The following is a 25,453-nucleotide window of genomic DNA, read 5'->3' as shown; positions in this document are numbered from 1 at the left end:
AAATATATTTTTAATTCTCATCCAAAGATATGTTTCCATTGATTCCAGAGAAAGAGGAGATGAGGGAGAGAGAGAGAAAAATATACATCAAGTTGCCTCTTATTCAATATAGTACTGGAAGTCCTAGTCATATCGATCAAACAAGAAAAAGAAATAAAAAGGCATCCAAATTGGAAAGGAGGAGGTAAAACTGTCATTATTCACAAATGACATATTGTACACAGAAAACCCTAAAGAGTCCACCAATAAACTACTTGACTTAATAAATGAATTCAGCAGGATACAAAAATAACACCCAGAAATCGATGGCATTTTTATATACCAATAATGATCTCTCAGAAAGAGAAACTAAACAAACAAACAACAACAACAAACCCAATCCCACTCACCATTGCAACAAAAAAAATTAAGATACTTAGGAATAAACTTATTTAAGGAGGTAAAAGACCTGTACTCAGAAAACTACAGGATACTGAAAAAAGAAATAGAGGAAGATATAAACAAGTGGGAGAATATACCGTGTTCATGGATTGGTAGAATTAGCGTCATTAAAATGTCCATAGTACTCAAAACAATCTATAGATTCAATGCAATCTCTATTAAAATATCAATGGTATATTTCACAAATCTAAACATTTATATGGAACCAAAAAAGACCCTGAATAGCCGCAGCAATCTTCAGAAGAACAAAGTTAGAGGGATCAACATATCAGATATAAGGTTATACTATAAAGCCACTGAAATCAAAACAGCCAGGTACTGGCACAAGGCATACAGGTCAGTGGAACAGAACAGAAAACCCAGAAATCAAACCAAGCCATTACACTCAATTAATATTTGATAAAGGAGGCAAGAGCATACAATGGAATCAAGACAGTGTCTTCAATAAATGGTGTTGGGAAAATTGGACAGATACATGCAAAAAAAAAAAAAAAGAAAAGAAAAGAAACTAGACCACCAACTTACACCATACACAAAAATAAACTCAAAATGGATAAAAGACTTAAGTGTGAGTCGTGAAACCATAAAAAACCTAGAAGAAAACATAGGCAGCAAAATCTCAGACATCTCTCATAGCAATGCTTACTGATACAGTTCCTAGGGCAAGGGAAACTAAAGAGAAAATAAGTGGGACTACATCGAAATAAAAAGCCTCTGCACAGCAAAAGAAACCATCAACAAAACAAAAAGGGAGAACATATTTGGCAATGACACATCTGATAGAGTTAATATTCAAAATATATAAGGAACTCATAACTGAAGGAAGACAAACAATCCAATTAAAAAATAGGCAAAGGACCTAAATAGACACTTTTCCAAAGAGGACATACAGATGGCCAAGAGACATATGAAAAAATGCTCAAAGTCACTGTTCATCAGAGAGATGCAAATTAAAACGACAATGAGGTATATCACCTCACACCTGTAAGAATGGCTACCATCAACAAATCAACAAATGACAAGAGTTGGCCAGGATGTGGATAAAAGGGAACCCTAGTGCACTGCTGGTGGGAATGCAGACTGGTGCAGCAGTTATGGAAAACAGGATGGAGTTTTTTAAAAAAATTAAATATGGAACTGTCATTTGACCCAGTGATCCCACTTCTAGAAACCCAAAATACCATCAGAAAGAATGTATGCACCCTATGTTCATAGCAGCACAATTTATAATAGCTAAGATCTGGAAACAGCCCAAGTATCACATGATCTCACTCATATGTGGAATATAAGTAACAAAATAAACTGACAAATGGAGTGGATCCAGAGACATGGCAGCATGGAACAGAGTGAGGAATCTTGGAGGGAAGGTGGGAGAGAGTGGATGGGTGAGAGGTAATCAACTAAGGACCTTGTATGCATATATGCATGGCCCATGGACGCAGACAATGGGGTGGTGAGGGCCTGGTGATGGGGGGGAGGGCAGGGGCAGGCTGGAGGGGGTCAATGGGGGGAAAACTGGACATATGTAATACTTCCATTTATAAAGAATTAAAAAAAAAATAGTGCCCTGACCATTTTGGCTCAGTGGATAGAGCGTCAGCCTGCGGACTCAAGGGTCCCGGGTTCAATTCCGGTCAAGGGCATGTGCCTTGGTTGCGGGCACATCCCCAGTGGGGAGTGTGCGGGAAGCAGCTGATTGGTGTTTCTCTCTCATTGATGTTTCTGACTCTATCCCTCTCCCTTCCTCTCTGTAAAAAATCAATAAAATATATTTGAAAAAAAATAGTGCTTCATATCTTATATTAATGAAAGCAGTTCTTTATACACTGGAAAAATGGCCGTCTGGCAGTGGAGTCTTCCTTGGAGAACCTTTAGTGCCTCTGGTCTCCCAGTTACTGCCCTTGGGGCCCTTCTGACCTCCTTCCTTCCCATCGCAACAACAGAGGGACAGAATAAGGCAGCTCACTGCTGACCAGTTGTTGAGACACAGAGCTCTCTAACCCCACATGTGCTCTCGGTAAATGATTTTTAAGAGCTTCAAAATCTGAGTCATGCTACTTTTCCTCAGCAATAATATGCAAACTCCCTCTAATCTTTCTCATGCAATAGGAAAAAAAGAAAAAGTTCAATAAGAACCTTCTACTTTGGCTATCACTGGACAGAAAAGGACAGAGGAATAGGAAAGAAAGAAAAGGGAAACAAGGAAGAATTCAGTTCAAAGGGGCAAAGTTGAAATAGGCTTTTAGGAGACAAAGTCAGAGCCCTCAAGCTAACATTTCAAAAAGAACACCCACTTTGGCCTTCCATTAATTAAGTGGAAAACAAATACCCAGATTTTCAGTGGTAAGACTCCTTTCTTGGGATGCTATTTAATCCTATTTGCATCTTTAATTGACAGGTACAATGGCAAATGCAAAGAAAATACATAGTTTTTGTCTCAGAAAGCGCCCTGATTATTTCCAACAAGTATGCCAGAGTACATACGCAAGGTAGGTCTCATCCCACCTTCTCAGTCAACATATCACTGTAACAAAATATACAGCCAATTGGAAATCGCTACACTAGAAATAGATATAAGCCACATGTTCATTATCACTTTAAGGAATGAAATTAAAGTACAGCATTACATGAATTAGAAAAATATTTTAAAATTTGCATTTACTTGCAGCTCAATTCTTTTGTGCAATGGTATGAATATGACAACTGATACTTTTATATTTCTACTTTGGTATAATGACTGTGCTTTTTTAAAAAACTGAAACTGGCATTCTGTAAGGATTTGTATTGCTATATGGTGAAAAATTTTCACTGATTCATGCCAGAAATCAAGAGAAAATAAGATTTATGAATAAATCATATTTGATCATCTATTAAAGCATAATCACGCTTCAAATGCATTTGAAGGAAACTAATTGAAACAAGTCACACCTTTGTGCCATTCTACAGATGATTTTACTTGAATTATTTTGTAAATGTACAGAATACAGTTTGTGGAGCCACTTAGTCACGAGTTTACTGATTTTAGCAAACTAATTTATTACATTAAATTTGCTCACTGAAAAAAATAGCTGGCTGTTTCTGAAAATGTTTATTAAAATATATAGAAAAGGCCTTTACTATATTTAAAAGTGCCCAAGTATAACAGGTACCATGATATAGTAATTATTTACAATATATTTTCAGTGACAATGTTCAGATTAAATGCAGAAAAGAAAACATCACATTTAAAAAACTTGATATTTCCATTGGTTCTTCGTGTTCTGCAATTGGAAGATAACTTCACAAGTTTAGTTTTCTATCTATTCCAAGAGATTTGTGTTGAAGTTTTTCTTCACCATTAGAAACTGTGATTCTCTGTGAGACCTCCTCAGTTTGGCACGCCGATTTTGGAACCATATCTAAAATTAAGAAGAAATAAAATAGATCTCAGAAACATTATTCCATTATTCTTAACATTTCAATCATCAGGAATAACAACTAAATTTGAAAATTACCTGGATTCTGTCTTCCTCTAGATTCAATTTTCGAGCTAAGTCTTCTCTGATATCAATGCCAGGATAGCAGTTTACTCTGAAGACATTTTCCAACACTTCAATCTAAGAATAAGGAAATAGTTATTTAAAATGTTGCTTCTTGGAATGTCATTATAAAATGGACTTTAATTTGTATAGCAAAATAATTTCATTTAAATCTTGGACAATTATTTTGTATGTCTTTTTTAAAAAAATGACTACACACAAACTGTTAAAAATGATACATTCTGTTGTTTTATTAATAACGCCTAAATTGAAATCCCAAAGTGAATGGGCTTTTGCTCAACAGGGAGTCAATTTAAGTCTTTGTATTATTATTAGTTGAAAAAACTTCCTACCTGGTTTTGAGTAAAAGCAGTTCTTGGTCTTCTGCCTCTATACCAACTCAACTCTCTTTTCAAAGATAGTCTTTCTGAGGTTGAAAAGTAACTTTCATATTTCATAACTCTTTCTTCTGGCACTGGGTGATCACCAGTACAAGAGAATAAAATCCCATTTGGAAGGCTTGGGACATGTAGATATAGGTTAACATCTTTCTCTAAAAACAGAAAAAGAAGCCCAATCTTAGAAGTCCATCTTAGAAGTCCAATCCTACATTCAACAAAGTTCTATAAGAATTTCAGGAACTTGACTTTAATTTTTCTAGTGACATTCTTCTGCGTTTCACAAGAGACTTGACCTCTCATCAACCAAAACCAAAAAGCAAATCAAAATGAAAATCCTGCCTTGGCGAGAGAGGACCTTTTGGTCTCTGAATGTCACTTATTTTTCAGTGAAAAAAGACTTAGAATATCTGACGTGTCAAATAAACACAGAGATCTGCAGGTGCATGGCCTTTCCTGGGAGTGAACACTATACCCACTGGATTCAAGGCTGATAGTCTTTTTATTTCCCATAGGACTCAGCTGGAGATATGAAAAGTCCTAGATACTTTAGTTATGTAACTGGATGAAACTGCAGTTTCTTTTTAACTCTAGGTAATATAAAATTAAAGGCCAGATTAAACAGTGCAAAAGAAAAAAAAGAGTTTAAAAATTAAGCATACCTGAGGAGCTGCAGGTGTCTGCCCAAGGCCGGTGGGGTTTCATGGATGGAACACTGTCTTTCTTCTGGTCCAGTCCTAAAATGCTCTCAATTGAAAAGGAGCAGGGCGAGGGTTTGCTTTCCCCAAGCCGAGCGCCCTCCTGAAGGCTAGGAGACATCCTCCCGTGGGCTGCACAGGTCGGCAGCTCTGGCCTCTGTGCACCTCTTGCCTGGCTCTGCCCCACACGTACAGGGCAGTGATCTTCCTGCAGGTCACGTTAGGGCTCTGCTGACAAGGGGGCTGGATTTAGAATGTCACTAATTAAAATCCTGTCTTAGAAAGTTTTAGCAAGTCAATGAACACCCGGTCAGCAGCTTGAGGAGTTAATTGTTTATTTGTTTGCAAAGTAATTAGCAACTAATGGCTACGCCAGGGGGCCCACCTACAGGGACAAAATGTGTTATCTCTCCTAAGCAGAACACAGACTTAACTTTCTCAAAAGAAGTGATGCACAAACTAGCACTCCTCTTTTATTTGAAACCATTAATGCATAAAATCATGCTTTTATTCTGAAGTTTATACTTTCATGGACTCCAGTTACCTAAACATACAGGCAAGATAGGAAAGCAGTCAAGTAATAAATAATCTAATTTAAGTGAATTTCCTTCCAAAGAAATTGGAAAAAGTAATAATCTCTTAATGCTATTACGGTAATTCTGATGAAAATTCCTGTTTTTCATATGCATATGTAATAGTAAATGTTGTCAATGAAAGCACAATAGTATTTGGAGTGCAGCATACTGGAAAAGGTTGGCAAAGTTATTAACGCTGAGTGTAATTGTCTTCCAAGTGCCTTAATTAATTCATAAGAAACAGTTGCACCAAGTATTTTAAATAATTAATGAGAAAATTTCCTTCTTTCATCTTTTGTTTTAAATGCGAGAGATAGAAATTTATATAAAGATTCATATGTAACTATCTTCAAGCAATTTAAAAGCATGGCTTCAACTTAAAGGGAAGGATTTCTCTCACCATAGTTATTTCAAAGAAAAGAACATAGTGTACTGTCTTTTTTAAAAGAAAAATTTCCCTCTGAGGGATTGGGGGGTTTCCATGAAGACAATAGGTTTGTGAAAAATAACCAAGAACAGAATGTTTTAAATTTGTAATCTTAAGAAAAACTGAAATTAAGAGAAGAATATAGCTGCTAGTTGGGAAGATTTTGAAGTGGCCACTCCCTGCAAAAGGTACGGTACTTTTAGTTCTGTGCTCTGCTGTAGCTCTTCTCCCAGTCCCTTCCTGATGGTCAGCTTTATCATGCTTTTAAACAACTCCTGGACTTTTCTTCAGGAAAAATAGTCTGCTCATAGAGGAAATAGCCTTTACAGGATGGAACTCAAACTCATCAGATTTTATCCCCTCATGATGTCATAAACATTATGCCAAATTCTCCTATGCAAGCTCTAGAGCAGGGGTCCTCAAACTATGGCCCGCGGGCCACATGCAAATACAAATATTGTATTTGTTCCCGTTTTGTTTTTTTACTTCAAAATAAGATATGTGCAGTGTGCATAGGAATTTGTTCATAGTTTTTTTTTTTTAAACTATAGTCCGGCCCTCCAATGGTCTGAGGGATAGTGAACTGGCCCCCTGTTTAAAAAGTTTGAGGACCCCTGCTCTAGAGTGAACAAAAGATTCACATATAAAACATCAACAGGCACATGTAAGATGGTGTGCAGATATACAAGTAAAGCCATGCTGACAACTGCTAGACAGATGTGAGCAGAGCAAGGACCATGGCCCAAGTACAGAAAGCCAATGCCTTACAAGGGACAAAACAAGAGCCTTGCTCCAAGGTAACATCTTCCCCTCACACATCCTTGGTCGTGAAGTTTAGACCCCTGACCTTTTCCTCCCTAAACACAACATCTAGGCTTCAGTTGTATTTCAGCTCCAGGCCCAAAAAAGTAGCAAAACCAGACAAGTGACGCTGGGGCTGACCTCAGCACCCGCTCATTGACTGTGAAATGACGCCCTGCCCTGGCACAGACCAAACAGTGGAGACCACGACCCTGAAGAGCACACCCGGAGAGCTGATGAATATTCTATTGAGATCCTCCCTGAGACCTCCCCTAAGATTTCCACCTGCAAGAGAGAGAGATAAATGCTCAGGACAAAGGACCCAGTGGGCACTCCCCTATCCCTCTCTTCTTCCCCCACAGGCACGCATCTCCTAACCTCTAAGGGAGCCCATGAGACTTGCAACCAGGAGAGCAATGGACAGCAGCAGCTCGTCCCAGGCTACCCTCCTGACCCTGTCTCCAAGGCCCCCTTTCCTCTGACTTTTCAGTGAGTCCAAGCAGCCCAGGCTAAGCTTCCCTGTTGCTTCTTTTATGACCTTCCTTGTTTCACTGTCCTAAGTGTATTTTTGCTGCCGTCATGGACCCAATACCCTTTGGCTCAGTGCTGTGTACCACTTCCCTTTGGATATCTCCATCAACCAACACCTTTTCCTTAAATAAATTCAATTTTTCTTTATTCGCCATCTGAGAAGGCTACTTAGCCTGTCCGGCACCACTGACTTGAACCTTTCAAGAATGAATAAACTAGTAAACTTTATACCGCATGGAGGTTTTACCTATAGTAGATAGGCTGTACGAAAATGGGGGTGAAGTTAATCTGGGAAGACTTGGAGTAAGAGAGACTTCATGCCCCCCAGATTCCTTTCTCTCTGAAACATTCATTCATTCATCCACTCATTCAACAATTGGTTGAGTACCTACTCAGTACCAGAATAAATAGAATAGGATTCGTGCCCTCATGAAGCTCACCATGGTGCTGGGTAAGGTAGAGGTGGAAAGAGAGGTAACGAACAATAGTATATAAATAAATAAATTTATACATTAATTAGAAGAATGAAAAAAAAAAGCAGGTGAGCCAGGTAAGCTGGGTCAACAGCTCATAAGGTGGGAAAAGCCTCGCTGAAACTCTGAGTAGTGCCCCCCACAGAGTACTGCCTCAGAGGTGCAAGTTGAAAGGATGTTATAGCACATGCTGGAGTCACTCCAGTCCCCAATTTCTTCTGTATCAAGAGGACATTCCAATATTTTTATTTGTCTTGAGTTGATTTTATCTGGATTTACATAATACCAGTTTATATATAGATGAGTTGATAAAAATCAAAGGTAGGAAAGAATTTCTCTGAAAATGGGGGTAAATGTTTTCTCATATGTACAAGTATTCACTCAACAGATTTTTATAGAGCACTTAATATGTGCCAGATACAATTCTAGATACTAGAGATCAGTGTTGAACAATACAAGGTAATCAGAGAGTGATAAACTCATTAAAAGGAATAAACAGCTGAAACCGGTTTGGCTCAGTGGATAGAGCGTCGGCCTGCGGACTGAAAGGTCCCAGGTTCGATTCCGGTCAAGGGCATGTACCTGGGTTGCGGGCACATCCCCAGTAGGAGATGTGCAGGAGGCAGCTGATCGGTGTTTCTCTCTCATTGATGTTTCTGACTCTGTCTCTCTCCTTTCCTCTCTGTAAAAAATCAATAAAATATATTTAAAAAAAAAAAGGAATAAAACAAGGTGATGGTGATGAAACTTAACAGGGGTGGGTGGATAGGTAGGTAGGGAGAAGGTCTTTAAGTATAACAGTTGGGCAGGCCTCCCTAAGGAGGTAATATCTTAGCTGATGCTGAGGATGAGAGAAAGTCAGCATGCCAAGATATTGAGAAAGAACATTCAGTTTAGGAAACAGCAAGTACAAAGGTTTTGCAGCTGAAAGCACTGGAATATTTGAGAAAGAAAAGGCAATAGCCAAAGGGAAGTGAGTGGTACCAGATGCTATTATTTGGAGAACCAGGCTGGGCTCGATAATGGATGGCTTTTATAAAAATCATGGTAATGAATTCAAGTGCAAGGGGAAGCCAGGGTAGCATTTTAAGCTGGGACTGACAGGATAGTCTGAGCAGTTTTTTTCCCCCCTCTTTTTTTTTTTTTTTTTTTTAATATATTTTATTGATTTTTTACAGAGAGGAAGGGAGAGAGATAGAGAGTTAGAAACATCGATGAGAGAGAAACATCGACCAGCTGCCTCCTGCACATCTCCTACTGGGGATATGCCCGCAACCCAGGCACATGCCCTTGACCGGAATCGAACCTGGGACCTTTCAGTCCGCAGGCCAAGGCTCTATCCACTGAGCCAAACCGGTTTCGGCTTTTTCCCCCCTCTTAATCCTAACCTGAGAATACTTTTTCCATTGATTTTTAGAGAGAGTGAAAGGGAGGGAGGGAGAGAAGGAGTAGGAAAAGGAGTAGGGGGAGGAGTAGGGGGAGAAGGGGGGAGGGAGAGAGAGAGAGAGAGAGAGAGAGAGAGAGAGAGAGAGAGAGAGAGAGAGAGGTGGGAGACACATTGATTGGTTGCCTCCCACCAGGTATGTGCTGACTGGGAAATGAACCCTTCAATGCAATGCTCTAACCACTTAGCAACACTGACCAGGGTGTCGGAGCAGGTTTTACTCACAAAACTTCTGACATGAAATGTATATGGGTTTTCCATTCCAAATAATTCTCCAATTCTCTGCAGACAACAACTGGGTGCCCTACAATTCAATTCAATTCTGACACTAACTACCAGGAGTTAACACAAACCCCACAGGTTCAGTCCCACAAAACTGCATGCACTTCAGAAACCAGTCACAAATCCTAGGTGGCCACTTGTACTTCTGACCAACTGGCCATAAATCCAGGCTTTCCATGAGCCCTCCTTAGGTTCAGTTATGTGCTAGAATGGCTTCCAAAACTCAGGAGGTACTTTACTTATGTTTCTTGTTTTATTATAAAGGACTAGAGGCCCGGTGCACAAAAATTTGTGCACTCGGGGGGGGGGGAGGGGTCCCTCAGTCTGGCCTGTGCCCTCTCGCAGTCTGGGACCCCTCGGGAGATAACGACCTGCTGGCTTAGGCCTGCTCCTGGGTGGCAGAGGGCAGGCCCAATCCCTAGGTGCAGCCCCTGGTCAGGCTCAGAGCAGGGCCGATTGGGGAGTTGGGGCGCCACCCCCTGTCATGCACAGAGCAGGGCGGATCGGGAGGTTGCGATGCCACCCTCAGTCACGCTCAGGGTAGGGCCGATTGGGGGGTTGGGGCACCGCCCCCTGTCACACTCAAGGTAGGGTTGATGGGGAGGTTGCGGTGCCATCCCATCATCCACAGAGCAGTGCCCATCAGGGGGTTGGGGCGCTGTCCCCTGTCATGCACAGAGCAGGGCCCATCAGGGGGTTGGGGCGCCACCTTCTATCACCCACAGAGCAGGGCCCATCAGGGCGTTGGGGTGCCACCACTCTCACACTCAGGGCAGGGCCGATGGGGAGGTTATGGCTCTACCCCGTCACACACAGAGCAGGGCCTGTGGGGGGTGGGGGGTGGGGCGCCAGACCCTGTCACAGAGCCGCAGGGCGATCAGGATGTTGGGGTGCTCCCCCTATCAGGCACAGAGCATGGCTTATCAGGGGGTTGGGGCGCCTTCCCCTGTCACGAACAGAGCAGGGCGGATAGGGAGGTTTTGGCCCCGCCCCCTGTCACAAACAGAGCCGCAGGGCGATCAGGGGGTTTGGGCGTTGCCCCCTGTCACACTGATCCCGGTGCCAGGAAGCCTCACGGCTCTGCTGATCCTGGTGCTGGGAGGCATATTACCCTTTTACTATATAGGGTAGAGGCCTGGTGCACGGGTAGGTGCCGGCTGGTTTGCCCTGAAGGGTGTCCTGGATCAGGGTGGGGGTCCCCACTGGGGTGCCTGGCCAGCCTGGGTGAGGGGATGATGGCTGTTTGCAGCTGGTCACACATCCTTCAGGGTGGAGGTCCCCACTGGGGTGCCTGGCCAGCCTGGGTGAGGGGATGATGGCTGTTTTCAGGCTTGCGGGTGACTGAAGCTCCCAACCGCTTCTTTTTTTCTTCTTTTTTCTTTTTTCTTCTGGGCAGCTTTAGCTTTGAGGCTTGGCTCCAGCTCTTAGGCCTCCGCTGCTGAAACCAGGTTTCTGGCCTTTGTTTACAATGTTGCGATCCTGCTGGCTGAAGCACAGCGGACTAAAGCAGGTTTCTGGGGTTTTGTTTAGCTTCTATATTTGTTACATAGTTGCTTAGAGTTGCAGCTCAGAGGCCTGCAGCGGCAGGTGGGGAACGTTGGAGTCCTCCGTCACTGAAGCAAGCAAGCCTCATGTTAGTTTCAAGCTGCCTGGCTGCAGGCCGCCATCTTGGCTGGCAGTTAATTTGCATATTGCCCTGATTAGCCAATGGGAAGGGTAGCGGTCGTACGCCAATTACCATGTTTCTCTTTTATTAGATAGGATAATAACTCAGAAACAGCCAAATAGGAGAGATGCATAGGGCAAGGTATGGGGGAAGGAAGCTCTCTGAGCCACCACCCTACCCTCCTAGCACCTCAATGTGTTCAGCAATCAGGAAGCTCTTTGAACCCAGTTTTGTGGAGGTTTCATTATGTAAGCACCATTGTTTAAATCATTGGCTATTGGTGATTGACCTCAATCTAGCCCCTCTCACCTCCCCTGAGGTTAGGAATTAGGGCTGAAAGTTCTAAATTTCTAATCAAGGTTAATAAACTTGGAGACAGATTGATCAAGAACAAAAGAACACAAGCTACCAATATTAGGAATAAAGAGGTGTTACCATTACAGAGACCACAGACATTAAATAGATAAAGGATTATGAACAACTTTATACCAATAAATTCAATAACTTGCATAAAATAAGTATCTTTAAAAGCTAGGATTACCAAAACTAAGATAAGATACAATAGAAAATATTGGCCCTGGCCGGTTTGGCTCACTGGTTAGAACGTAGGCCCGTGGACCGAAGGGTTGTGGGTTCAATTCCTGGTCAAGGGCACATACCTCGGTTGCAGGTTCTATCCCTGGGGTGTGTGTGGGAGGCAAGAAATCAATGAGTCTCTCTCATGTGGATGTTTCTCTCTCTCTCTCCATGCCCCCTCTCCCTCACTTCCACTTTGTCTCAAAATCAATGAAAAAAATATCCTTGGTGAGGATTAAAATAAAGAAAGAAAGAAAATTGATTATCAAATTCTTTCCCAAGTTCACTGATGAAATTTATCAAATATTTAAAGAGCAGTCTTAAACAATACCAGTCTTATACAAACTGTTTCAGAAAATGGAATGGGTCCTTTCTAAATCTGTTTTATAAGGCCTGATAACAAAACAAATTATACATAAATATCCTTTAAGAACACAGACTTTTTTTATTCCTTAAAATATTAGCAAATTGAGTGTAGAAACATACACAGAGGATAATGTATTATGAGTAAGTGGGACTTTTCCCAGAAAGGCAAGTTTAATATTTAAAAATCAATCAATGTCATCCATCATGCTGACAGAAAAAAAGCTGTGATCACATTAACTGATGCAGAAAAATATTCATGACTTAAAAAAATCTTTCAGCAAATTAGGATTAGAAGTAACTTCCTTAATTTGATAAAGGGCATCCATAGAAATAATCAGGTAACATATATTTAATAGTGAAATATTGAATGCTTTCTCCCTAGGATTAGTTACAAGGCAAGGATGTTTACTTTAAGCATTTCTATTTAACATTATATTGGATCTAAGGCAGTGCAATGAGGCAAGGAAAAGAAATAAAAGTCATATAGATTAGAATGGAAGTAAACTGTCTCTATTCACAGATGACATGATTGTTTACATAGAAAAATCTTAAAAATCTATAAAATAAATTTATTAAAAAGTATAATGTCACTTATGTAATGTTCTAAAATGCACAAAATGAGTTTATATTGAAAAAAATCAAAAGGTGTGAATGGAGGTGGAGACTAAATGGGAAGAATGAGGAGACTTGGGGGGTAATGGTAATATTTTATATCTTGCTGGAGTTTGGATTACACAGATGTATACATTTGTCAATTCTCATTGATTGGTACTCTTCACTGTATGTAAAATTTTATCTATTAAAGTATAAGCAAGTATTGAATTATAGTTAATGATATGCATGCTGATGAGCTTAAGGGAAAAGTTGTTGATGTCTGCAACTTTAAAATAAAAAATAAATAAGATGGATGGATGGATGGATGGATAGATATGTGATTAACATTAAACATCTATAATAATAAAAGCGTAATATGCTAATTAGACTGGACAGCTGAACGACCTTCAGACATCCCTCTGGATGACCTTCCGGACAAAGTCCAGGCTGCAAGTGCCGAGGCAGCCACTGCGGCTGTGATGGCTGAGCCCTTTGTGCAAATTTTGTGCATCGGGCCTCTAGTTAATCTGTAATTGCAGACCAACAGAACTTCTAATGCAATGGAGTTTTCTAAGATAATGGAAATGTCCTATATCTGCACTACCTAATATGGTAGCCACAAGTCACATGTGGCTAATGAGCACTTGAAATGTGGCTAGTGCAACTGAGGAACTAAACCTTAAATTTATTTAAATTTAGTTAGCCCACATGTGGCCAGCATAGACAGAGAACATTTCCATCACTGCAGAAAGTTCAGTTGGGCAATGCTGGTCTACAAGTATAGAAAAACGTTGAAAATAGTGATGATGAAAACAGACACTGTTCTTTTGTTCCTCACATGAGAACAGTGTTTCACCATTAATGTAATATCTACAGTCGGTTTCTAATAAATGTTATTTATCTATATTGCTTTATAGCTTCTAAAGCATTTTAACATATATGTATTGAATCCTTTCACAAATCCTCCACTATATGTAGCTGAGAAAACAGAAACTGAGAGTTCAGTTGTAATTTACAGAAGTCACCAGCTAGCAAGTGGCAGAGTCTTGACTTGGATTTTCTGTTTGGAAATTCCCTATTTTATAGACATTATCAAATAACAACCACTGTAATATCCTCACCAACGATCTCATAATATAAAGTGTACTGATCAGTTAAGAAAAAGGTTGTGAAACCTCGCAAATGATTTATCCTCAATAACTTTTAACAGTTATTTTGATATGAGAAACAAAAGTTTGACAATTGACAATGAAGATATTTTAGGAATCATAAAATTGTACAGTCTGTATTATAAACATCTACATGTATAAGTAAAAATTTAGAGGTTTATGTTTTGTTTTATAACTTCTAAATCCACCCAGGTTTTTATCAGTTATTTTTTAATTGTGTATTACAATTAAATCCCAAATCATTAACATCAGGAAAAATGCCCAATGTCTTAGGTGTTTTGGCAGAGATTTTTTTAAATAAATCAGCCATATAATTATTATGCTCACAATCTGTGAGCATAAGATAGAAATGCAAAAAGCAAAGCTCTAATGACACTTGTACTTTATTTTTGCATAGGAATTACACTGTCCTATTTGAGACTAACATTTTTAAATGTTAAATGTGTTTTTGAAAATAAAAATTTATTTTTTACTGTTATACATTCAGTGTCTCCTAGAACAATGTCAAAGTAGATATTTAATGAATATTTGTTAAATGAGTGAACAAACAAATGGATGGATGGATGGGATTAGGAAGAAGACATCTGCAAACTGGACAGACAATGTAACTGCTGTGGGTTTACTATTGTTGCCATTGTTTTAAAAATTTTTTTATTTTTCAATTAAGTTTACACTCAATATTATTTTGTATTAATTTCAGGTTTCAGGTGTACAACATAGTGGTTAGACAGTTATATACTTTACAGTGTTCCCCCTGATACTTCCAGTACCCTCCTGGCACCATACATAGTTATTACAATACTAGAGGCCCGGTACACAAAATTCGTGCGGGGGGGCGAGGGGGGGATTGTCCATCAGCCTGGCCTGCGCCCTCTCACAATCCAGGACTCCCCGGGTAGGGTCCTTAGGCCTGGCGGGCGATCAGGACCTATCCAGGCTTTCCTTCCCCTGGCTGCCGGCAGCTGGCCCCGCCCCTGTCACTGCTTGCCATCTGTGCGGTGCTGCTCCCCCCACCCCCCGCCACTGGTTGCCTCCCTCTGCAAGTGACAGGCTTGGCTGGACTAGGCCTCCCTCTGCGGGATGATCACTGGCCGGCCCCACACACCTGCCACAGCGTCACTGGCTGGTGGCCTGGGACTCCTTCTGTGGGGTGATTGATCACGGGGCCCCCAGATCGATCTCCCCGCAGAGGGAGGCCCCGCCCACCTGCCGCATGGCCACCTGCTGGGTAGCCTTGGCCTCCCTCTTTGGGGCGATTGTGGAGCACACCCCCTGACCCCCGATTGATTGCCCGCTGGCCGGTGGCCTGGGCCTCCCTCTGTAGGGCAATCAATTGTGGAGCCCCCTTATCGATCACCCCACAGAGGGTGGCCTGGGCCTCCCTCTGCAGGGTGATTGTGGGGTGATGGCGGGGTCCCCCAACCAATCGCATTGCACCCAACTTGGCTGGCCTGGTGCCAGTGCATGTCATAGTGTGGTCGTCTGGAAGGTCATCCAGATGGTCATTCTGCTGTTTGGTCGTTTGGTCGATTTGCATATTACGCTTTTATTATTATAGACTAGAGACCTGGTGCACAATATTTGTGCATGGGTGGGGTCCCTAGGCCTGGCTGGGGACCATGGACGATCAGAGCTAGGCCAATCAGGGCCAGGCTGGAGAGGAGGCGACGGTCACTGGGCTGGGCGTGGAAGGAATGGATGCCAGACGCCAACTCTGCTATTGTTGGTGCTCCGCCACCACGCAGTTCCCTCCTCCTCCATTCCCTCCTCCTTCACTCCTCCTTTGCTTGCTGCCCTGCTGCCACCGAGACGGGCGGGCAGCAGGCCAATTGAGGCCTGCTGGCTGGGGGAAGGGACGGGGCATGGGAGGTTGACTGCCGGCCCCAAGGAAGGTGCCAGCCCTCGACCCCCCTGGGAAAGGGGCCACGTCAGCCATCAGCCACTCCCAGTTCCCATCCAAGCCTGGGGCCCTGCTCCTATCGGGTGATCGGGGCCTGCTGGCTGGGGGGAGAGAACGCGGTAGGTTGGCCGGCTAGGGGAGGTTGGCAGTGGGAGCTCACTGGTCACCAGGGGGCAGCTCCTGTGTTGAGCGTCTGCCCCGATGGTCAGTGCACATCATAGAGACCAGTTGTTCCGGTCGTTCTGGTCACTTAGGCTTTTATATATGTAGATTATTGACTATATTCCCTTTGCTGTACTCTATATCCCTGTGATTATTTTGTAACTAGCAATTTGTACTTCTTAATCTCTTCACCTTTTTCACCCATTCCTCCAACCTCCCTCCCCTCTAGCTCTGTGTGTGAAGGTACTCCTAGTTTTCTATGAACCAGTTATACATCACTCCAGGGTAATGCACAAATTAGAAAACAATCTGGCATTCTGTAATGAAAATTTAATAAAAGTGAGATGCAGATTCACTTTAAAAATCTGAGCTTGAAATTTAAAAATCCTAAGTCCTGCTAAACAATTCACATCTGTGGGACTCTGTTGTTCCATTGTTGTTACTTGTGACAAAAGGTATCTTTCCCAGTGATTACAAGGTTTAGAAGAGTTCAGGCTCTTTCATACACTCTTCTATCTTTCCCAGCACCTCTCACAGTACCTGTCACATAGGAGATATTAAATAAAGGTTCACTTTATTTGTAACATTTAAAAACCTTTCAGGTTTTATTCATAAATCTCAAGAGCACAGTTTCATATTTTTATATTTTCAAATCAGTTAAAATGGTCTTCAGTAAAATATGGTGCTTTGCACATAGCAGGCCCTTGATTTTAAAAATTGACATGAAATAATTTGTGGCTTCCTGTCAAGATGGCGACATTGGTAAACATGATACTCGCATCCTCCCACAACCACATCAAAATTACAACTAAACCACAGAACCACCATCATTCAGAACTGCCTGAAATCAGGCTGAATGGAAGTCCTACAAGTACAGAATTACAGAAGAAGCCACACTGAAACTGATAGAAGGGGCAGAGTCATAGAATGGGTTGGTCTGACACCTACGTGTGGCATATTTTAAATCGGGAGGGATGTTTTGGCTGCGGAGGTCTCTGCGAGGAGCAAGGGGTCCCAGCCCCACACCAGGTATCTGAGGCCAGGATTCCAGTGCCAGGAAGAGTAGTCCCATAACTTCAGGCTGTAAAAACCAGTGGGGATTGTGGCTGAATGACACAGGCTACTGGAGTCCCAAGCAGTTCCTCTTAAAGGGATGGTGCACAGACTTACTCAGACTCACTCCCTCTGAACTCCAGCGCTTGGGCAGCAGCTTGAAAAGATCCAGGGACACATGGGAGGAACTAAATTGTCTGGCATCAGGGCAAGAATTGGGGGAAAGTTTTGTCCCAGACAAAAGTGCTGGCAGAGGTCATTGTTGCTTTGCTGAGACCTCCTGGCTCCAGTACCAACAGGCATTCGCCATATCCAAGTCTCCATCAACCTGGCCCAGACTATTCGCCAGGCTCTGATAATTCCCTGAGACACTGCTCCACCCAATTAGTAGTCTCACCCAAGCTGTTTGCAGTGGCTTTTCCATATGAATGGCCTGTCCTAGCTCAGGCTTCAGACTTTCCTAAAATTTCTCAAACAAGCATCAGCTGGCATTAGCGTGCCCCATACCTCACGATAAGTGGCCCCAGGCCTGGCACTAGCAGTAACCTGCCTTGGTTCACAGCTTGGTCTCTCCTGGGAACCTCCAAGGCCAATAGAAGTAGCAGCCATCTGCAGATCACTCTATAACTCGTGCTGGGTGGTCCTGGAAGTAGCTGACTTTGCACCTCCAGAGAGTCCCCAGAGCCAGTGCATCCAGTGTTCATCTTCAGGCTAAGCCCGATTACAACCATACCACATCCATTAGCAACACATTCAAGGGGTAGATTTGGAGAGGACCAAAGCCCCATCGAAGCAAGCCTCTCCTCTATAGCAGCTCTTCTGTGGTAGTTGCAAGTGGTCCTCACAGCCAATTGGCCTGGGAGTCAATCCCTCCCAGTGATGCCAACAGCAATGAAGGCTCAACTACAACAGAACAGTGCACACAGCCCACACAGGAGTGCACCTAGAGTGCCTAGCTCAGTGATTGGTGAGGCTGAGCCACTGGGCCCTGAAGGATACCTATCACACAAGGCCACTCTACCAATTCTAGGAGACATAGCAGCTCCACCTAATACATAGAAAAAAACACAGGGAAGCAGCAAAAACGCAAAGACAAAGAAACAAATGAAAGAACAGAAGAAATCTTCAGAAAAAGAACTAAATGAAATAGAAGCAAGCAAACTACCAGATACAGAATTCAAAACAATGGTTATAATGATGCTTAAGGAATATAAATGGAAACTTCAAGGAACTTAGTGAGAAGATCAGTGACATAAAAAAGGACCAGTCAGCCTGGCCAGTGCAGCTCAGTGGTTGAGTGACAACCCATGAACCTAGAGATCACTGGTTTGATTCCCAGTCAGGGCACCTGCCAGAGTTGCAGACTCGATCCTCAGTAGGGGGTGTGCAGGAGGCAGCCAATCAATGTCTCTCTCTAATAGACATTTCTATCCCTCTCTATCCCTCTCCTTTCCTCTGTCTCTAAAAAAAGAAAATCAACACATATTAAAAAAAAAATTCATTCAATACCACATTAATAAGAGTTAAATATGACAGCCTCCTCCAATTCTACCCATTTTTACTCCACACCCACTGATTACTACTACTAACAGTTTAGTGCTTTTCCTTCCTGTCTTTTTTAAATGCCTTCAAATAAATAGGTGGACACACACAGACACGTTTTTATCCACATGGAGTCAGATGTGTATTTTTCTGCTAGTGGTTCACTGCCCCCTATCCCCATCCTCACCCTATGATGCACTATGTCAGTATGTATAGCTCTATCTCATTCTTCTACAGTTGTTTGGTGCTAGACATCAAATGGATGAACCATAATTTATTGAACAACACTCCTGGGCACTTAGGTTTGTCTCCATTTCTTAAAAAATCTAATCATTGTAGATGAAATGGGAGAGCCTGATTGGCATTTATAACATTGTTTCTAGGGAATAAATGTTATGGTTCTTATCAACATTTTTTCAAATCTTAACTTCTATTAAAGGTATTTTTATCCAAAACCAGGTAAAAGTCAAAGTCCTCACAATAGGTCACAAGGTTTTATACAATGTGGCCTCTTCTTCCTCCCTCTTCAGAGTCAGACTTCTCCTGGCTCATTCCTCTCCTGTCACCTTGGTCTCTATGCAATTCTTTTTCTTTTTTTAAAAATATATTTTATTGATTTTTTACAGAGAGGAAGGGAGAGAGATAGAGAGTTAGAAACATTGATCAGCTGCCTCCTGCACATCTCCTATGGGGATGTGCCTGCAACCCAGGTACATGCCCTTGACCGGAATCGAACCTGGGACCCTTCAGTCTGCAGGCCGACACTCTATCCACTGAGCCAAACCGGTTTCGGCTCTATGCAATTCTTGAAAACAAGCCAGACCACTCCAGCCTTAAGTCTTAGGGCCTCAGCGCTGGTGAGCCTATTTAAAATTGCAACTGCCTCCTCATCTCATTTTCCCTGCTCTATTTTCTATAGCATGTACCACTTTCTAAAATACTATACTTCTAATTACTATGTTTATCATTTTTCTTTCTTCTTGCCATCATCACAAGGACAGAGACTTTTTAAAAAAATATATATTTTATTGATTTTTTACAGAGAGGAAGGGAGAGGGATAGAGAGTCAGAAACATTGATGAGAGAGAAACATCGATCAGCTGCCTCCTGCACAACCCCCACTGGGGATATGCCCGCAACCAAGGTACATGCCCTTGACTGGAATCGAACCTGGGACCCTTGAGTCCGCAGGCTGATGCTCTATCCACTGAGCCAAACTGGTCAGGGCAGGACAGAGATTTTTAATATTTTGTTCATTACATAGTAAATATTTGTGGAATAAAGGCAACCATTTCTTGAGGTAGTACTTTGAATCTCAAAACTAAATTTATAGCACCACCTAGTGCTTGTGGAAGGATGTGCTGATTAACCCTGAGATTTATTTGCACTAGCCATGCATGGTTTACTCAAATTCTCACTATTGGTTTTTTTTTTAACTGCCCTCTGTGGTTCTGCAAAAATTAAAATGTTTTCAATGATTAAACAGTATGAAACATACTGACTTCTCTAAGGGCCACCTCTTTTCCGCTAACCTTTTCCCCAGAATTCTAGTGGGGGTAGGAGTATCATTAAGTCTTATGTCTTTTAAACTTAGGGCATCTCTTCCTCCTCACCGCCAAAACCCCAAAACAGGACAATAGCTTTTGCTGTTTTGGTACCGACAATTGTTCTCCAGAATATCAAAATACACATTTATTAATTTAAACATTTTTGTTTTGGCTATACAAACCCCCTAAGTCAAAGTGATAAAACACTAGCAAAGGTAATGGTAATGTTTAAAATAGTTTCAGGATTCTCTAAAAGAGTGAGCACCATCTTCTAACATAGGAAATATTGGTTTCTTTAGATATGAAAAAAGGGAAAATTAAGAAAACAAAGCTGCCTTAAAAGCATTAAAATATTTAAGATTAAATAATGAAATTAAGCTAATTTTTATTGAATGCTTATTGTATTTAGGACTATTTTGAAAACTCATTAATCATCTTCACAATATTATAACGTAGGTTCCCTATATTAGGCCCCATTTTTCAGATGACAGAATGGAGACACAAAGTCACAAAACTAGTAAAGAGTACAGCCAGGAATCAAAGATAGCTAGGCTGGCCTAGGCTTTTATCCATCTCCCCACAGAATTGAGAAGGACTCTGCTTTGATTCAAAGCTCTTGGCCTGGCCAAAGAAATAAATTTAGTAATGTCCTCTTCTTCCAAAAAGGAATCAAGGCAACCATAAAAGAAACAGAAGCATATACAGTTATTCCAGGAATAAAGTTCTTTGTACAGCCAAGAAAGTGGAAGCTACAGAATTTGCCTTTCATTTTAAGGATGTTTGGCAAAGAGCAAAAGCAATTATCAACATCAAGGTCAAAGGTGGAGGGTGGTTTGCAGTGGCACAGTGAAGAATCTGTTGGTTCTTGCTGCCCATCCACCTCTTTTTGAAATCCACTCATCAGAACTTTTGAGTTTACCCTCAGATTGCCCAAAGCACTGGTCGGCAAACTCATTAGTCAACAGAGCCAAATATCAACAGTACAACGATTGAAATTTCTTTTGAGAGCCAAATTTTTTAAACTTAAACTATATAGGTAGGTACATTGTTAATAAACTTAATTAGGGTACTCCTAAGCTGGCCTTTGCTAAAACGTCCTCAATCTGATTGAGGTACGTTCGCTGAGGTCGACCCCTTCCAACTCTCCCATCCACACTGGCCTTGTATACTTGTTTCAGATAGACGAGTGTGGATGGGAGAGTTGGAAGGGGTCGTACCTCCCCCTCGCTGCGTATCCGGGACCCGCCTGCGCTGCATCTCCCATCACCTGGCCTGACTGACCGACACCCCCCACTTCTTCTAACGCCACTTCTTCAAAATAGACTCACCCAGGCAGAAAACCGACTTCTGCGCACGGGCCACGAAGTTTCAATCGCACTGTACATGCGCGCCCGCACGTGGTATTTTGTGGAAGAGCCACACTCAAGGGGCCAAAGAGCCGCATGTGGCTCGCGAGCCGCGGTTTGGCAACCACTGACCCAAAGCTTTCCCCCTATTCAACCACTGGTTCTCATGTTTTAAGGTGAACGGAAATGACTCAATTTCCCAAATTACCAATTAATATGCTCATTTCTTGGTTCATTTTAGCTGTATGTTAAGAAACAACTGAGCCCCAGCCAGGTATTTCAGTTGGTTAGAGCATTGTCCTGATATGCCAAGGTTGTGGGTTCAATCCCCAGTCAGGGCACATACAATAATCAACCAACGAATGAATGAATAAGTGGAACTATAAATCAATGTTTCTCTCTCTCTCTCTCTCTCTCTCTCTCTCTCTCTCTCTCTCTCTCTCCCCCTCCCTCTCCCGTTCCTCTTTCTCTAAAAATCAATAAAAAATCCCACTTCTAGGAATATACCCTAAGAAACCCAAAGTGCCAATCAGAAAGAATGTATGCACCGCTATGTTCATTTGGCACAATTGTGGCACAATTTACAATAGCTAAGATCTGGAAACAGCTCAAGGGCCCATCAGTAGATGAGTGGATAAAAAAGCTGTGTACATTTATACCATGGAATACTATGCAGCAATAAAAAAGAAGAATCTCTTACCCTTTGAGACAGCATGGAGGGACCTGGAGAGGATCATGCTAAGTGAAATAGTCAGACAAATATCACATGATCGCACTCATATGTGGAATCTAAGTAACAAAATAAACTGATGAACGGACTGGATCCAGAGACATGGAAGCATGGAATAGAGTGCAGAATCTCGGAGGGAAGAGGGGGTTGTGGGGAGAGAAGGCAGGTAATCAACCAAAGACTTGTATGCATATATGCATGGCCCACGGACACAGACAATAGGGTGCTGAAGGCCTGGGGCAGAGGGGAGGGGACGGGCCAACTGGAGGAGTCAATGGGGGAAAAAAGAGATCATATGTAATACTTTCAACAATAAAGAATTATATTTTAAAAATTTAAGGAAACAATTATCTGTTAAAGTGAGTCCATTAACAAGTGATCTACTAGCTAACATCCAGAATCATTTGCATTATACATTATACTTTTAAAAGGAGTATGAATTCCTCAGAATTTCAGATTTATTGGTTCTTTCGGGGGATATTTGTGAAGATGAGGCTTCCCCTACTTTCCAGGTGATTCTGGAAATGGTACCCCTGTCCCTATTCTCAGCTGGAATCTAGGACTCTTTTCCTAAATGTTTATTTGACTCTTTAAATTTTCTGAAATACAAGGCTATTTTGGAATGGAAAACGGTTCTTCTCCATTTTGGATGGAGTTTTTCAACTTGTGCTTTGAGGATCATTTGCTTTGACTCATGTGGGGTAACTCCCACCCCATTTCTGACCTCTGGCATCAGAACCTTCCAGCTGTGCTGAGAAATATGTATTCTAACAACCTTCCCCAGATGACTTGTATGACCTAGGGGGATAATTTTGAAAAGTAAAGTATCAGAATCATTTGTGTTGTTAGATTCTTTCCTATTACAGACCACAGGCCAGAACTTCAAGGAGTATCATGTAAAAACCCAATTATAAGATCAAATATAATTTTAGGAGACTAATAATTAACAAATCTATTTACAGGATTGTATGTCCTTTTATTGTAAATTACAGGTATGAAACGTCTCAAAGAAGTGTGTGGTGAATGTCGTTTCATCCTGCCTTGCCTTCCATAAAATTAACCAGCTGGCCGAAGTTTTTACTATGCTCCCCCACATGTGCGTCTCCAGTAACCCCTGAGGCATTCTCTCTGAACAAGCCTCATTTCCTGTGTAAAAGGAACTGAGTTTGGTCAAGTGTACAGAATCTAGGTTGATTAAACTTAAATTGGCTGTCAGAGGAGGCTGTAATTCTGTAGTTGTGGAGATGTTTTAAAATAAAAATACAATAATCTTTTTGGACGAGCAGGGTATATAACAGTAGCCTAGATACAGGATCCAAACAGAAGGCCTGTTAAGGTTCTTTTTAGTTTTATGATTTGACTAAACTGCCTCTCCATTCAATTGAATGTCAACTTGTTTTTTGGGTTTTTTTTTTTTTTTTCGTTTTTTAATCAGCAGAACCCGGTAAGAATTCCTTGTCCCTCCTTGGTCCCTCCTTGATAATATCTTGAGAATCCATTACAAAAAGACAGTTTAGATGCATATAACAAAGGAGGAAACCATTGAACTTGATGAGAATACCCCACCCAGATCACTCAGTTCCCTAATAGAATTTTTCACTGAAATCATTGGGTTTGGCCAACTGGCCAACTCTCTTCAGCACCACCACAGAATGACTCTTCTTCCTCACACTTGGTTTTCACTGGTCACTTTCTCTCGATTCCGGTCAATCAGAAAAGGCCGCTGCCTTGCTTTCCCCACACTTACAATCTAAGTCACAGCTGCTCCAGGCAGGTCACTTACCTTGCAAGTCTTCCTCGGTAGAGCCAGGCTGCACGCCGCTGGGCTGCCGGAGTGAAAAGAAATCGGGGAGGCCCGACGGGCTGCTGGGACCTGGAGGTGCTGTGGGTACATCCAAGCAGCTGGGAACCAGCAGCGCGAGGTAAGGCCGGACTCCAAACACCTTTCACAAACTAAAGGTCTCTTCCAGAGGGTGGCCAGTTGATAAAAAGCAATCCAAGGGGAGAGCTTTTCGTTAGTTTATAACAGGAAGGCTACTTCTGTGGAACCACTGCAAGTCTACCTGGGAAAACATTGAAAACCTGACTTCATCCCTCTTCCAGAGACCGCGGGAAAACCTAGCTTCGGTGCAAAAGGAGTGCCTTCCGTTCCCGTCGCTGGAGCTGGGTTGCTCCCACGCACCCGCGGAGCCAGGCAATTGGTCATCTTCATACCCAGCATATCTTGACTGAGAATGGGATGGGCTGGTGGGGCGAATGGCTGGATGTGCAGGCGGCGCTGTGATCTGCCATTTCATCTGCGAGGAACGCTGCTCACGCCACAGGGAGCCACGCCGGCAGCGTGAGGCCGAGGCAGGTGGATGGGGAGGCGGCACGTCCGGTCCAGATCCAGTCCCGAGAGCGGCCTGCGCCTTCTGCACGGTAAAACCAGGGGCCCAAGAAGCCACTTAAAGCTTCTTCCAAAACTTTCCCACCAAACGCAAGTGCTGATCGGTCACCAACATAACTGACTAGGGAATTCTGATTTTTAAAAGGTGTTATCATTTGTGATTTTAAAGAAGTATGGACGTCTAAATCGTGGCTTGTCAGTCCTTCAAGACCACGTAAGAATGGATGATTTTGGCGACAAGGTCACATGTTTTAAGCTGAATAAACTGATATCCAAATGTCCAGAAAAATAATGTAGAATCTACTGTCCACGAACGAGCCGGGAAAGCCCGGTGAATGACACGACCTCGGATCCCACAGGCCTCTGAGGTGGCCAGCACCGTTGTGCTGGAGGGGGAGGCTGGACGCTTCGGGGAGGGTCGGGAAGGTTCCGTTTGAGACACTAAAGGCAGGCAACCGCAGCAGGGCCTCTTGCATGGTCGCTGACGGAAAATGTTGAGGGAGAACTAAAGCCGCCCCCAACTGCCCAGTGTGGTCCTCACTCGAGGCTCTGGTTCTCGAGGCGCGCGCGGCGATGGGAGGCGGCGCCCCAGTTACACCCAAGCGCGAACGCGCACGGCGGGTGTCCGCGGAATCCGGGCGCGCCGCCGAGCCCGGGGAGGCCAACAACCCCCCCCGTCAGCCCGCCGCGCTGACAGGCGTCGCCGCAAGCCAATGAGCGCGCCGGGAGGCGGGGCATGGATACCGAAGGGGCGGGATTTCCCGCCGGACCGCCTGGCTCCTGGCGAGGGCGGCGCGGGAGGGACGGCTGCAAAGACTGCGAGAG

General features: G+C 42.8%; 1 protein-coding gene across 3 annotated transcripts; it reads right to left on the bottom strand.

Annotated features, from left to right (window-relative positions):
* Positions 1-2,621: 2,621 nt before the first annotated feature.
* HESX1 (HESX homeobox 1) lies at positions 2,622-25,388 on the bottom strand. 3 transcript variants are annotated; one of them, XM_059663223.1, is made up of 5 exons: positions 24,023-25,388; positions 5,020-5,286; positions 4,313-4,512; positions 3,936-4,037; positions 2,622-3,839 (listed from the first exon to the last, which is right to left on the bottom strand). In XM_059663223.1, the coding sequence occupies exons 2-5, from the start codon at positions 5,174-5,176 to the stop codon at positions 3,741-3,743; spliced, it is 558 nt and encodes a 185-aa protein (XP_059519206.1). In that variant the 5' UTR covers positions 5,177-5,286; positions 24,023-25,388; the 3' UTR covers positions 2,622-3,740. The 3 variants fall into 3 exon arrangements, with proteins under 3 accessions (XP_059519206.1, XP_059519205.1, XP_059519207.1); XM_059663222.1 differs by having other exon boundaries at positions 5,020-5,283; XM_059663224.1 differs by lacking the exon at positions 24,023-25,388 and having other exon boundaries at positions 5,020-7,933.
* Positions 25,389-25,453: the final 65 nt, after the last annotated feature.

The sequence above is a fragment of the Myotis daubentonii genome, chromosome 14, assembly GCF_963259705.1.
Source record: "Myotis daubentonii chromosome 14, mMyoDau2.1, whole genome shotgun sequence".
Taxonomy (NCBI): Eukaryota; Metazoa; Chordata; class Mammalia; order Chiroptera; family Vespertilionidae; genus Myotis; species Myotis daubentonii.
This window is presented reverse-complemented; position numbering and strand designations above follow the sequence as displayed.